Source organism: Abrus precatorius, unplaced genomic scaffold (genome assembly GCF_003935025.1).
Source record: "Abrus precatorius isolate BTA unplaced genomic scaffold, Abrus_2018 Scaffold2, whole genome shotgun sequence".
Taxonomy (NCBI): domain Eukaryota; kingdom Viridiplantae; phylum Streptophyta; class Magnoliopsida; order Fabales; family Fabaceae; genus Abrus; species Abrus precatorius.
The window spans coordinates 5,236,008-5,249,330 of NW_020874362.1; the positions used below are offsets into that span (position 1 = coordinate 5,236,008).

The window sequence follows — 13,323 nt, forward strand, 5'->3', positions numbered from 1 at the left end:
TCCTTTCTGATCAAAGTGAGATTTGTTATTTTATTGAGGTCTAGGTGAGTTCTCGAAGCTCAGTTCTCAGTTTTTACCTTATTTCTTTTCTCTCTTTCTCAAGAGACTTAAATTTGATTATTTTGAGTAGATTTGAGCCTATCAAGTTGTATTCCACTTCCAAACGGTCAATTTCTCTACTAAACTCCTTAAGAGCTCTGTTTTAGAACTCATTCCAGGTAAGGAGAGCTTATTTGAGCCGATCTACCTGTATAGTGAATATGGAGCTAGTTTGAACTTGATGTTGATGTAGCCGAGAAATAAGTTGTTGAATGGCCATATTCTAAATCAAAATTTAGAGTAGTATAACTGAGAAGTTTTCTCGACTGTTTAACTAAGCTGATTTAGCTCATATGATGAATAACTTTGGTTAGCTGTGATTGAATATGTTGTGCTGTAATGATGTGTTGTATATGCTACGGATATGAAAATACACGAAACGCTGAGTTTTGCTGTGAATATATGTATTGTTGTTTTGTTGAGGCAGTGAATATATATATATATATATATATATATATATATATATATATATATATATATATATATAATGCTGAAGCTAAAAATGAAATATTTTGCTATGATGTAATATGCTGATTTAACTGTACAGCATCCTATTCATTATCATCATCATTTTAGAGCTGTTTAGGATGCTAAGCTGTGTTGTGTTTGGATCCAGATACCGGGATGAGTCACTCCCAGACCAGACTAGTTCTTCTGGATTACTTAGGCTATGAAACCAAATGAAAACTGAAATCGCTGCATTTGTATTAGATGGGCTGAGAATGGGCTGAACATGCTGCATTATTGTATTGAAGCTGTGTAATGCTGCGTACTGACTGATATGAGTTGTTTGAATGAATTCTATCTATTTTTATGCACATTTCATTAATAAGGTTGTTAATTATATAAGCTCACCCTTGCATTTTATTATTTTGGTATATATGTGTACTGCAATGATCGTACGATAGTGTGTGAGTAGAAGGTATAGAGAATGCATCGACTTCTCAAGTTAGAAGGTCTGACTGAGAAACATTGAAGTTAGCAATTTTTGAGAAGAACATGGAGTTGATCACTTTGTTGGTCTATGTCTAGTCTATTTAATTACTAATTTGTCAAAGAATGTAATTATACTTTAATTATTTGTATATTTTTGGCGTTGGCAGATGTAAATGTGAAAATTTATATGAAGACTTGAATATTTTATATAATGACCCATGAAGCTCGCTATTTGTTTATTTAAATGTTGGGGTTAAATTCAAATTTTGGAAAAATTTATACTCTATTACATGTATATAATGTCTTATAAATTAAATAAAGGAACTAAGAAGATAAGCAAAAATGTTATTGACTCTTTATAAAAAAGAGTCGTGACATTAAGGACAGTGAAAATGCGAAATAAGAATTCTGAGTATTAAGAGAAAGGAAGAGTAATAAGCTGAATATTTAAGGATTGTTGTATTTCAGGGAACTAGGATGACAGTGCCCAGAGAGAGCATTAGGCTTATAGTTAGTTTTGTACAGTGTAGGTTAAATTATGCATTTAATGAGTATTGTAGATTTTGTTATTTTAAGTTAGCCTTACATGTTGATAATATACCTCGTAACATTATTATGCTAGAAATGAAACTATTCTATAGTGTACCTTTTGATTTTTCTGCAAATAATAGAATCCACTATACCCTGTGTATGTTCCTCTATAATGGCACAGTTAGAACCCCAGCAACTGTGACCTACCTGTTCACCTACCATGATCACGATCATCTCGAAAGGCTGTCTTGATTTCGACGACATTGCAGAGATAGAAGATGACATGGGGATGACTAATATTTTTATCAATCTTTTTGGTGAATAGACTGCTCATTAGGACTTGTTATATTTTGTATTTTGTAAATATTATAAATGAGTCCTAATGTATTTTGATGTATATTTTGCAAATGTCAACATCTTAGTACATTATAAGAACAATGTATATTAATATTATTTTGATGTTTCCTCTTAAAATTAGTTTAATTCTTATTACTTTGTCATTTAAATTTTTATAAGTTTCAGCAAAATAAACAGAATATTTTTTTATTCCACTTGTTATATTCGATTGGTAAATGAATTTAACTAAATTTTTTATTTGTAATTCTGAAATTATTTTCTTATTATTTTGAATGAAACAAGGATGTTACAATAGTTATAAGTGAAGAACACAAGTCTTATCATAAGGCTTGAGAGCAGTCTAATAGGCTAAGTTAGAGCTTGATTGCAGGCAACAATGGCTAAAAATGTTAAGCCATCAATGTCTAAAACAAACAGTACAACGTAATTCATGGCAAAAAATTATGAAGTATTCCCAATCGGACATTAATGATGAGTCCATTTTGGAAAATTTAATCGATAAGTTGACGACTAAAAAGTTTGAATAGTTGTAATCTATTCATGATCATATGATAGGAATGACAAACTTACTAACAAAGCTAAAATTAATGAGTATAGATGTGAGCGAGTCTTTTCTAGCACTATTTCATCATGAACTTACTTTCTCTTAAATTTGACTAATTCTAAGAAAATAATAATATCCTTAAGCAAAAATTGATCTTTCAAGAAATTTATGCCATGTTGGTTGATAAACTATCATGTTGGTTGATAAATCATTGCCTCCACAAAATCTGCAAAAGCTAGCGTTCTTCGTTATAAAGCTAGTGCTTTCATTAAAGCAAATCAACAACGAATATTTTTCTTTCCTTATAATTTATGATGTTGGATATTTTGTGTTTTAGTTATCTTTATTTTCATCTTTATAACTATGTGTAACTATATACTTCTTATTATAAGGCTAAAGTGAATTATTGTGATGTAACTTCTTTTGAACCTCAGTTCCATTTTATAATATTGATGTTATTTGTCAATAAACGGGTACACTTGACAATTAATTAAAAACTTATTAAAGTGTTCAAAATTCGCAACATTGGTTTAAGAGGAAAGGAAGCTAAAAATAAAATAAAATGAAAGATCACTCTCTCCATCTCACATTTCATGATGAAGCTAGCAATGACAAGATAAAGTTGGGTTGGAACAAAAATAAGGACAAATCCTCATTGAAAGTTTGTGAAGCTGAAATTCATAAGGAGCAGTTTTTTTTCCTGTAAGAAACCTTAACATATTAAGAAAGCTTGTATAAAAAGAAATAATTTATTTTTAAAAAAAGGTAATTACTATGTTCCAGTAAGTTTTGAATCAAATCTTATTAAAGTTCATATGGTACTTGGTGGTTAGATTTTGGTGCAATTACTTATATATTGCATGCTATACAATGATTTCTTTTGATCCAACCCATATGAGGAACTAAGATGTTTTTATATATAGGTAACATAATGGAGGCACACATAGAGGGAGTTGAGATGTATAGATTGATCTAGGACAATGATAATAGTTTAGATATAAAAATGTGTCTTTATATTCCTATATATGTTAGGAATTTACCTTTAGCTTTAAGATTGGACAGTGTTTTTATTTTTTCAAACATATGTACTTATTAATTATAAATATGGTACTTTAGTTGATGATTTATACCATTTCAATTTTGATGTTAATTTTGTTGAATCTCTATTTTATATAGATTATAGTATTAGTAGTAAATATACTATGCATAATAAATACTCTACTATCTTATGACATCAAATATTAGGTCACATATTCAAAGAAAGATTGTTAAGGTTAGAAAAAAATGAAATACTACTTGAATTGGATTTTTTTGACTGGATATGTATATGGATTGCATTAAAGGCAATCATACCAAAAATATATCAAAGAATCTAGCCACTAGAAGCAATATACTTCTTGAATTGATACACACTAATATTTGTAGTCCTTTTAACATTTTATCTTAAAATGATGAAGAGTTTCTTTTTCATTTTTATTAACAACTTATTGTGATAATATTATCTTTTATATTGCATGTAAATTCTTAATTCTTGTACTTCTTAGAAGTGTTCATTAATGAGGTGCAATGATAATTAGATAGATATGTAAAAGTGGTGAAAGTCTAATAGACGTGGTGAATATCATAGTAAATTTAATTAAAATGAACAATGTCTAAGTCCATTTGAAAAACTTTTTAAAAGTTAAGGCATTTGTTCACAATATACAATTCTTGCTACACCGTAACAAAATGGTGTAGTTGAAAAGTAGAATGATACTCTTATGGATATGGTTATGAACATGTTAAATAATAGCAATGTCCATTTGTCTTTATGGATATTCACTTTAAAATTAATGTGTATATACTTAATAGTGTATAGTAAAGTAGTTCCTAAGACTTCTTATGAATTGTGAACAAGAAAAAAATCTAAGTTAAGATGTTTTCATGTTTAGGGTTATTTAGTAAAAGTAAAGGAATATAATTCACATGAAAAGAAACTCATTGCAAGAACCATTACGGGTTATCATGAGAGGTCAAATAGATACATATTTCATTATCTAATCATAATACAAAAATAGTTGAGTTTGAAAATACTCAATTTAATAAAAATGATTAGTTTAGTGAGAGTGAAGAATTATAAAAGGTGAATATTTGATAAATTTACACATAAACTCTTACACATAATGTTTTTTCTTAATGTGTTGTCCTTCTTGTTGTATTAAAGTTACAAAACATCTTAAGACAACAAGTTAATATGTCAAACTTATAGGATAAACAAATAAAAAATGAACCAACTGATAATTTACAAGTTATTTCAGATGATTACGTGATTTACTCACTTGAACCAAGATGTGATTTAACTATTGGTGAAAATTAAGCTCATTTAAGCAATCTATGGAATGTCATAATTCTGAAAAAGTGGTTTAATCCCATAAAAGAAAAGCTAAAATAAATGGATGACAATAAAAAATGGGACTACATTAAGTTGCTTAAAGGTTCAAAATAACTTGGTTATAAATATGTCTTAAAGACCAACTGAGACTCGAAAGTTAACATATAGACACGAACAAACTTATCGACGATGGTATCTCAAGTTCAAAGATATCATTACATCGTATGATTTTTTTAGAGAATTTTGTCAGTAATGCATCTACATGAAGATTAATGAGTAAGCTTATTAGTTTATTTTTATATGTTGATAATATTCTTTCTGCAACTAATGATGTAGGCTTCCTACATTATGCAAAAAAGTTTCTTTAAAAATTTTGAAATTAAAGATATGAGAGAGATACCCTATATGATAGGAATAAAAATATTTCGTGAGAAATTACAAGGAATGTTTAAGATTGTCTTAAAACGGTTATATCAGCAAAGTGTTGAAAAAAAGTTAGAATGAAAAAGTGCTCATAAAGAATAATTCTAATTTAAAAGGAAGACAAGTTTAGTAACAGACAATATCTTAAAAATGTTTTGGAATGAAAAGAATGAAGATTATTATATATACATCAGTGGTTTGAAATTTAATGTATGCTCGAACATGCAATTAACTAAATATAAGTTTTGTTGTTAGAATATTGAACCGATAGTCAAATAAATCTTGTAATCAATAACTGAAAAGTTACAAATAAAGTTCTTATGTATTTACAAGGCACTAAGAATTACATGCTTACATGTAGAATATGAAATTACCTTGAAGTGATTGATTACATATATTCAGACTATGTTGGATGTATAGACTCAAAGAAATCTACTTTTTATTATATTTTTTCATTGGTTGAAAGAACAATTTCATGGAAGAGTAAAAAAAAGTATATCATTGCTACTTCTAATGTGAAGGCTAAATTTGTGACATGCTTTAAGAAAACTATCAATGCATTGTGGTTACAAAACTTTGTCTTAAAGTTTAGTATTATTGATAGTATAAGAAAACCACTGAGAATTTATTCTAATAATTCTAAGAATGACAAATTTTCAAAAGATGCATAATATACAAAGTTGAAGTAGTTGTCAGTCAAAGAAAAAAAAATACAAAAACATTATTTTTTAAGTCTTATAGTTGATAAAGATAGAAATTACTTTTGTATTATTATTGAGTTGACTCAATGAGTGCTATCCAATCACTAAGAGTATGCTTAGTTCTACATTTTTAAAAATATTTTTGCATTTAATTTTAACACCATAAAGAGTTATGTTCATTTAAAAGTACATACAATCATAATGCACAACCAAACACACTAAAAATGTAAGATGTGAGTCCACCATTCATAAACAAACCTCCTAATTGACATTTAAAAATTAGTAATGACTTTAAATATAGTTGGATAAATTTGTATTTAAAGACTCAATTTTTACAACAAAAGATTTAGGAAGTATAAAACTTCACTTTCTTGTGAAATGCATATTTTTTATAATGTTTCTCTAATTGTCAATTTTTTTTTTGTTTTTATATTTGGTAATATTAATATTAGTTGCTAAGAAAATTGAGAACGTAAATTTGATTTTAGGCTTTAAACCCCTTTATCCATAATTATTTTTTCCAAACACACGTCATTCTTTCTATTCGTGTGCCTTTCTTTTTAAATTTCTTTTAAATACATCTATATAATCACACATGTAATATTTTATTAAAATAAAATGCCTTTTATTTTTTTTAATGATCCTCCAAATTAGACATAACAATTACATAAATTTTTGAAAATTTAATTTTTTTTTAGTCCTCCAATTTAATCTTATTTAATGTAAAATAATAATAAAAATAAATAAATAAATAATTTTTTATAAAGTTTTAAAAATAGAGGGTTTCTAAAATTTTATAAAATAAGATGTTTAATTTATACAATCTTAAAAAGTATTTTAAAAATTTAAACTTAAAACTATAAATAATTACAACTATTATTTTGGAAAAAAAAACAATTACAACCATTTATTAAGAATTTATGATTTATTCTACGTTAAATCAAGCCAAATTATAGATTCTGATTTTTTTAACCGTCCAATAGTTTAAAAAAATAGACTTAGTATTTAAAAAGTCTTTTTACCTAATAAATGAACATATTCAAACAAATACTAATATTATAACAATAATAATTATTATTATGTTAAATATTTACTGCAATATTTTAAATTATAGATTTATTAATTTATTTAAAAACTTAAACTTATAAACATGAAGCGTTATTCTATTGACCTGTTTTATTTTTCATAAAATGTACAAACTTTTTAAAAATATATTTATAACCTTATTTAATAAATTTTATTATAAGATATATTTTTAAGTTATTTTTTAGTTACTAAAATTTCAAAAAATCAAATCAACTTTAAAATTTATATTAAATAATAAAAACATCTTTATTTTGAATTTAAAATATAAGTTAAACTTAAAGAACTTTGTCTACATCAACCTTTACTGATTTTTAATTTTATTCATTTTATTTTTGACTTAATTATTATTTTAATCTCTTTAGGAGATATTTATATACAAAACTTATTTTAATTTTTTCTGCAAAATTTTACTTTTTAGAAATGTTAAAAATATATTTAATATGTTTCAAATATTTTAAAACAATAATATTTTTTATAATGTTTTATTATTGAGTTTAGTGTAAATATTTTTTTTAGAATACTAATATTTTAAAAGTACTTTTTAAATAACATTTCAATATCTAAGATCATTTATAAAATTTATTTATTTTATTTTATTAAATTTATATTTATTAACATTTTAAAAATTAAATTAATGTTTACAATAAAAATAATATAAGACATTTATAATATAAAAAATATGTATATGCATACGTTGCAACTCAAAAGAAAAAATTATTTAACAAAAAATAACTTCATCATCTTATTATTATCGATAATAATAATATTATTAATTGTCAATTATTAAACGAATTAATATAAGCGATACGAATTATAAAATATTAATTTTAATTATTTTTAAAATAACATTTTATTATAATAGCGAGTTAGCAATAGATTGAAATTTAAAAACATCAAGAGATATAATTATATTTTTATATTACAATTCTTTTTCACTTTTATGATAATCTTAAATTTTTATTTATTTTATATAAATAATTTATTTAAAATTTTAATTAAAAAATATTCCTTAAAATGTTTGTTTGTTGAGTTATTTTTAAAGTACTTATACTAATTATATGAATTTAATTTTTCTAACTTAATATTTTTGGGAATTTTAAAAGAACTTCTTTATCAAATATTATTTAATTTAATTAAGCGTAATTTTAATCTTTTAATTTTTTAAATTTAATTAATTAGTTTTTAATTGTGAAAGTTGTATAAATTTATGCTCTTCATTGATTGTATTTTATTTAGAACTTTCAATTTTTTTTCTAAAATATAAGAAGGGCTTTATATTAATTTATTATATAAATAATTTTAAAATAAAAATTGTAAAATTTTAAAATATATAATTTTTTAAATGTAAAATTATAGTTTAAAGATATTGCCTAATTTATTTTTTTATATTTTGACTGAAATTTGACGCTGATAATAAAATGTTTTGAGATAAAACATAAAAATAAATTACTTTAATTGATTAAATTTTAAATAAAAAATAAAGTGATTTAAAAATTTAATAAAAAATGAATTTCATAAACTTAAAAGAAAAAAGTTCATTAATTGAAATAGAACTAAAATATATAATCGCCCTTATCCCAAACTAAAAAACAAAAATCCAATTAAACCTTTATTCTACGTCGATCCGGTTGAGCGATCAGAGTTCACACTTGAGAGAACGCATGCATGGCATTTTGGTAAATTTATTTAGAAAGAGATGCAAAAACGAAGGGTTTTAGCGATATTTACATAATCCGTGACGTGTTTGATAATGGCCAGTCCGATACGCGCTACACCCTTCTCGAAAACAAACACAGAAACCCACAATCTGAGCCATCCATTGGGTCCACGTCAGCGATCCTCGTCGTTGGAAATCCAACGGTTCCGAACAGAACAAGACAAAACGCCTCGAACCACAAAGGCTCAGCCCACCTGAACCCTAGGGCAGACCCAGACCGCGAGCCCGTTTGCTCAGAGAGAGGTTTATCCTCGATTCGCCTCCCCTAACCAGTACACCAAAAAAGAAAGAGAGAGAAAGAGAGATTATAAAATAGAGCTAGAGAGAGAAACCAAATACTCTCTGCATAAAACATCGTGCTTCAATATTTGTATTTGGCTTTCCAATTTTCAATTCAATCAACCATTCAATCCCAATTTCGTTTCACCACCAAAATCTGAGACTATAACACATTAGGGATTCATCACACCACTCTCAGTCTCCCATGCGTTAGGATAACCCAGGTGATAGATATTTCAAGCGTTTGGACCTGTAAGGTGTCGTTTTGTATGAGATATAGGGTTTCGTATTTGATGGATGAGATCTGGGAGAGGGCTGTCGAAACGGCGTTAGACGGCGAGAAGGACCACGCCTCCGCTCGAACCCTAACCCTAGACGGCGCCGTTAAGTGCGTCCAGGGACGGTTACCCCCTCCGAGCCTTCTCGAAAGGTTCCAGAACCTTCAGCACCTGTCGATTGCAAACGTCGGCGTTTCCTCTCTGGAGCAGTTTCCGCGGCTCCGGAATCTTCAGAAGTTGAACCTCTCCGACAACCGTATCGCCGGCGGGCTCGAGTTTTTGGTCCAAGCTGGTCTCGATTCACTTCGAGACCTCGATCTCTCCAACAATCGGATTCAGTACATTGAGGATCTCGCGCCACTCGCGCAGGTGAAGCTGGTTTCGCTGGATCTGTATGAGTGTCCCGTGACGCGCGTTAAGGATTATCGATCTAGGGTTTTCGGGTTGATTAAGTCGCTTAAGTACTTGGATAAGATGGATGCTGAGGAGAACGAGAGGCCCGAGTCTGATGATGAGGAAGAGGAAGATGAGGAGGAGGAAGAGGATGATGATCCTGGGAGTGGAGAGATTGATGGAGAAGAGGATCGACCTTTTGGAATGAACAATGGACACAGTGAAGGTGTTGATGGTGTTGTTGATGCTGACGAGGAAGAAGAGAGTGATGCGGATGAAGAGGAGACGGAGACTTCTAGGCGAAGGGTGAATGGGGATAGTCATCAGGAGAATGGATTTCGTGTTGCTCCAGTAGTGGGGGATGATGTGGAGGAGGAGGATGATGATGATGATTCCGGGGAGGAGATTGATGAGGAGGAGGGTGATGATGATGATGTGGTTGAGGTTCATGAGATTGAAGATAGTGATGATGAGGAGGATGGAGTGGAGTATGATGAGGATGATGATGATGAAGATGATGAGGAGGAGGAAGAAGTGGATAATGATGAGGGGGATCTTGCGGAGCCGGAGAGTACTGGACGGTTGACGAGCACGGAGGGTGAGATTGATGGTCATGAACAGGGGGAGGAGGATGGAGATGATGATGATAATGGGGAGACTGGTGAGGATGAGATGGGGGTAGAAGATGATGGAGAGTTTGAAGATGATGATGAAGTGAGATAACCCCTTCTGATTTCCCTGTTTTTATTGTTGCATGCATGGTTGTTTACTCGTGCTTGTTTAGTTTTTTTGTCTTCCTGTGTTTTCCATGTTATTTTGTTAATTGCTTATGGTTTGTATGTTGTTTTGATATCTTCAGATTGTCGAAGAGAAGATGGTTTTGATTGCTTTTGATTTTTGTAAATTTCTGTTGCCTGATGCTTGCTTGAACTTTAGTTATATTCGTGTGATTTCTCTGCATTTTGTGGTTTTTTTTTTCTCTGTGTGGTATTTGGACCAACTTGTGTCTTGCCTGTTTTGTACTTGCCAAAGTAGACTTTAATTTCCTTACCATTTATGCATGGCTTAGCTGGTGATATTTTTATTTTCTACACTCATTACTAATTGCTAGCGACTTTGAATATGCTAATTCGGATATTTGTCACTGCCTTGACTGACGAACAGTATGCACTATTATTGTGTGCTTTGGATATCCTATAATCATTTTGTATGTAAATGAAAATGACTTTTGTGGGTATTATTTGTCTATTTGCCTATTTCTCATCCAACCTTCCTAAATGAAGTGTTTCCTTGTTGCTATGTTGATTCCTTGTTTTATTTACCATTCATTTTTGGTGTGGACGAGCTGGTTTTTATGAAACTTGGACATTTTAGTTCCTTTTCTCCTTGTGATAATTACCAAATGCAGGAATTGAGATGAAGGGAATTTCTCTGTTGATATGGGAAACAGCGTAGCAGTCTAAATTGCAATTGTAGTTTTGAATGTGTATAACCTTGCTTGCTATTTTGATTTCTTTGTAAATCCCTTGTATTTTACTCTGAAATTCCTTTTTTTTAAATGTTGGAAATTCCTTCTAATTCTTTTCATTAACATGATTGGTAACCGTGATTTGGTCAAATTTTTAATACTTCAGGATTATGTTCATCTTTTAAGCCCATTTTCCTTTGTTATTAGGCATAAGATTACTTGTTTTGCCTATTGGCATATAATCAGGGTACCTGTTATTGTAATATGTTGCTGACCTCATTAAATTGTAGTTTAGGGTTAGGATTATGATGTGCTGAGTTGGAGACATGTATTATTTGCTTAATTGGCCTATTCTGGGGTTATATTGTTTCCGGTTGTTGTTATCTACTCTAGTTCTATTTTTGTTGTCAACTTATAGGATATATCGTAATGGTCTGGGAATTTGTTTGGACCTGTTTGTGGATACTCTTGGTGGAATTACTGAGTGAAAATCTTTATTTCTTCTGTTTTTTCCCTATTTCAGTACTTTTTTGGTCTTCATATGTGATAAAACATGTGGGTTCTTTTGAAAATTTGTAATGAAGGGTTGTAAATTTTTAACATGTACATGTGCCCTGAGACAAAAAGATGCTTTACCAGCACTCGAGCAATTACCGATGTTCATTTGGTTACATATATTATTTTATGTACAATATACATTTAGTTACATTTCATGAAATTTTCCTTTGACTATTTGCGTCTTCCTTTTCTTCGTTCTTGATTTGAGTTCATCTCATTTTTTAATCGAACTATGGTATTTTTGCTGTAATCGCAGGAAGAAGAAGACTATGGTGCTGGATATCTTGTTCAGCCTGTTGGGCAGTCTGATGCTCTCAATGCTGGAGGTGCTGATGTTGATGGTGGGAATGATGATGGTGAAGAGGAGGAGGAAGTTGATGATGATGATGATGATGATGTTCAGGTGTTGCCTCCTGACTCTTCACACCGCAAGAGGAAGAGGGATGACGATGATGATGAAGACGAAGAAGACAATGAAGATGACGACGATGTTGTAGCTTTCACAAAGTCACCCAAGAAGCATCATTGACGCACCATTCTAATATCTCGTGTTCTTGTTCTGTTGATGGCTTCCAAGTATTGGAAGCAGGGACACCTCAGTTTAGATAGAACGATGGTTAGCTTTTAGGAATATTTAGCTCTCATGGACAGAGGACATATTAATGAAAAAAAAATTGTATGATGGGTGGAAATATGTTTAGTTCAAAAAGTCGTTAGTGTTTTTTCCCTCTTGCCTTTCACATAGCCGTTACTCTCTTAAATATTCAAATGGCAGTTATCAGAGGTTTACCGCTCTTGTGCTCGATGCAGTTGTTGTTGGCTTGTAAAGGAACTGGCCTGTGCCTAGAGGGAAAGGGTGGGAACCTTTTAATTTTTTCTTTTTTCAAATCTCTAGTTTATTGGAGCACTTTTTTGGTGGGAGAAAAAGGAGAAGCTTGTAAAAACACCTGTAGATAGTTCTTATGAAAATGATTCCGATCAATCAAATTTGGTACCTGTTGTGTAATGACGTGTCTATTTCATAAATTATTGCCTTTGTTACGTGGAATTATTCCAGTTTCTGCCTTAAATTTATTGATCTTGATAACAGTGGGGAAATCTTGGTCCCGTTGTATTAGTCAACTGCCAGGTATGCCAATGGGGCCCCCGATTTATGCGTGCAATTGTTTTATCTAACAAATTGACCGAATTTTGATGTTTTTATCTCCCCAATAAGTATACGAACTCTACCCTTGTGCAACGTGCACAATGCATCCTAATTTCACGATTTGCCACGTGTTCCTCATGTTGAATTGGGCGGTCAGATCAGCATTATGTTCATGTCATCATCCATTTTTTTATCTTCTCTTTGGAACCAAGCCAATTAACTGCCATTCTTACTTGGGCAATCCTAAAATTTCGGGCGAGCCACACGCAACGTACTCGTGAGTGTCCCATTTTTTTTTGGTCATTGCTCATTGGGCGCGTCATAAACGACTGGCCGTGCTGCTAGTGGTCAATGAAATTTGATCCACTAAGATATCTTTTTAGCTAAATTATCTCACCTTTAGACATTTATTTTTTAAGTTCTAGTGATTAGTTT

The 13,323-nt window shown here is 30.2% G+C and overlaps 1 protein-coding gene across 2 annotated transcripts; it reads left to right on the top strand.

Annotated features, from left to right (window-relative positions):
- Nucleotides 1-8,968: 8,968 nt before the first annotated feature.
- On the top strand, nucleotides 8,969-12,826 carry LOC113857430 (acidic leucine-rich nuclear phosphoprotein 32-related protein). Of its 2 annotated transcripts, none has more exons than XM_027489315.1 (2): nucleotides 8,969-10,429; nucleotides 11,998-12,826. In XM_027489315.1, the coding sequence occupies exons 1-2, from the start codon at nucleotides 9,314-9,316 to the stop codon at nucleotides 12,268-12,270; spliced, it is 1,389 nt and encodes a 462-aa protein (XP_027345116.1). In that variant the 5' UTR covers nucleotides 8,969-9,313; the 3' UTR covers nucleotides 12,271-12,826. The 2 variants fall into 2 exon arrangements, with proteins under 2 accessions (XP_027345116.1, XP_027345115.1); XM_027489314.1 differs by having other exon boundaries at nucleotides 8,980-10,426; nucleotides 11,998-12,773.
- Nucleotides 12,827-13,323: the final 497 nt, after the last annotated feature.

Coding starts and splice junctions, on each gene's coding strand:
- LOC113857430 (XM_027489315.1), top strand. CDS start 9,314: ATGAGATATAGGGTTTCGTATTTGATGGATGAGATCTGGGAGAGGGCT. Junction 10,430..11,997: donor AGTTTGAAGATGATGATGAA/GTGAGATAACCC, acceptor CTGTAATCGCAG/GAAGAAGAAGACTATGGTGC.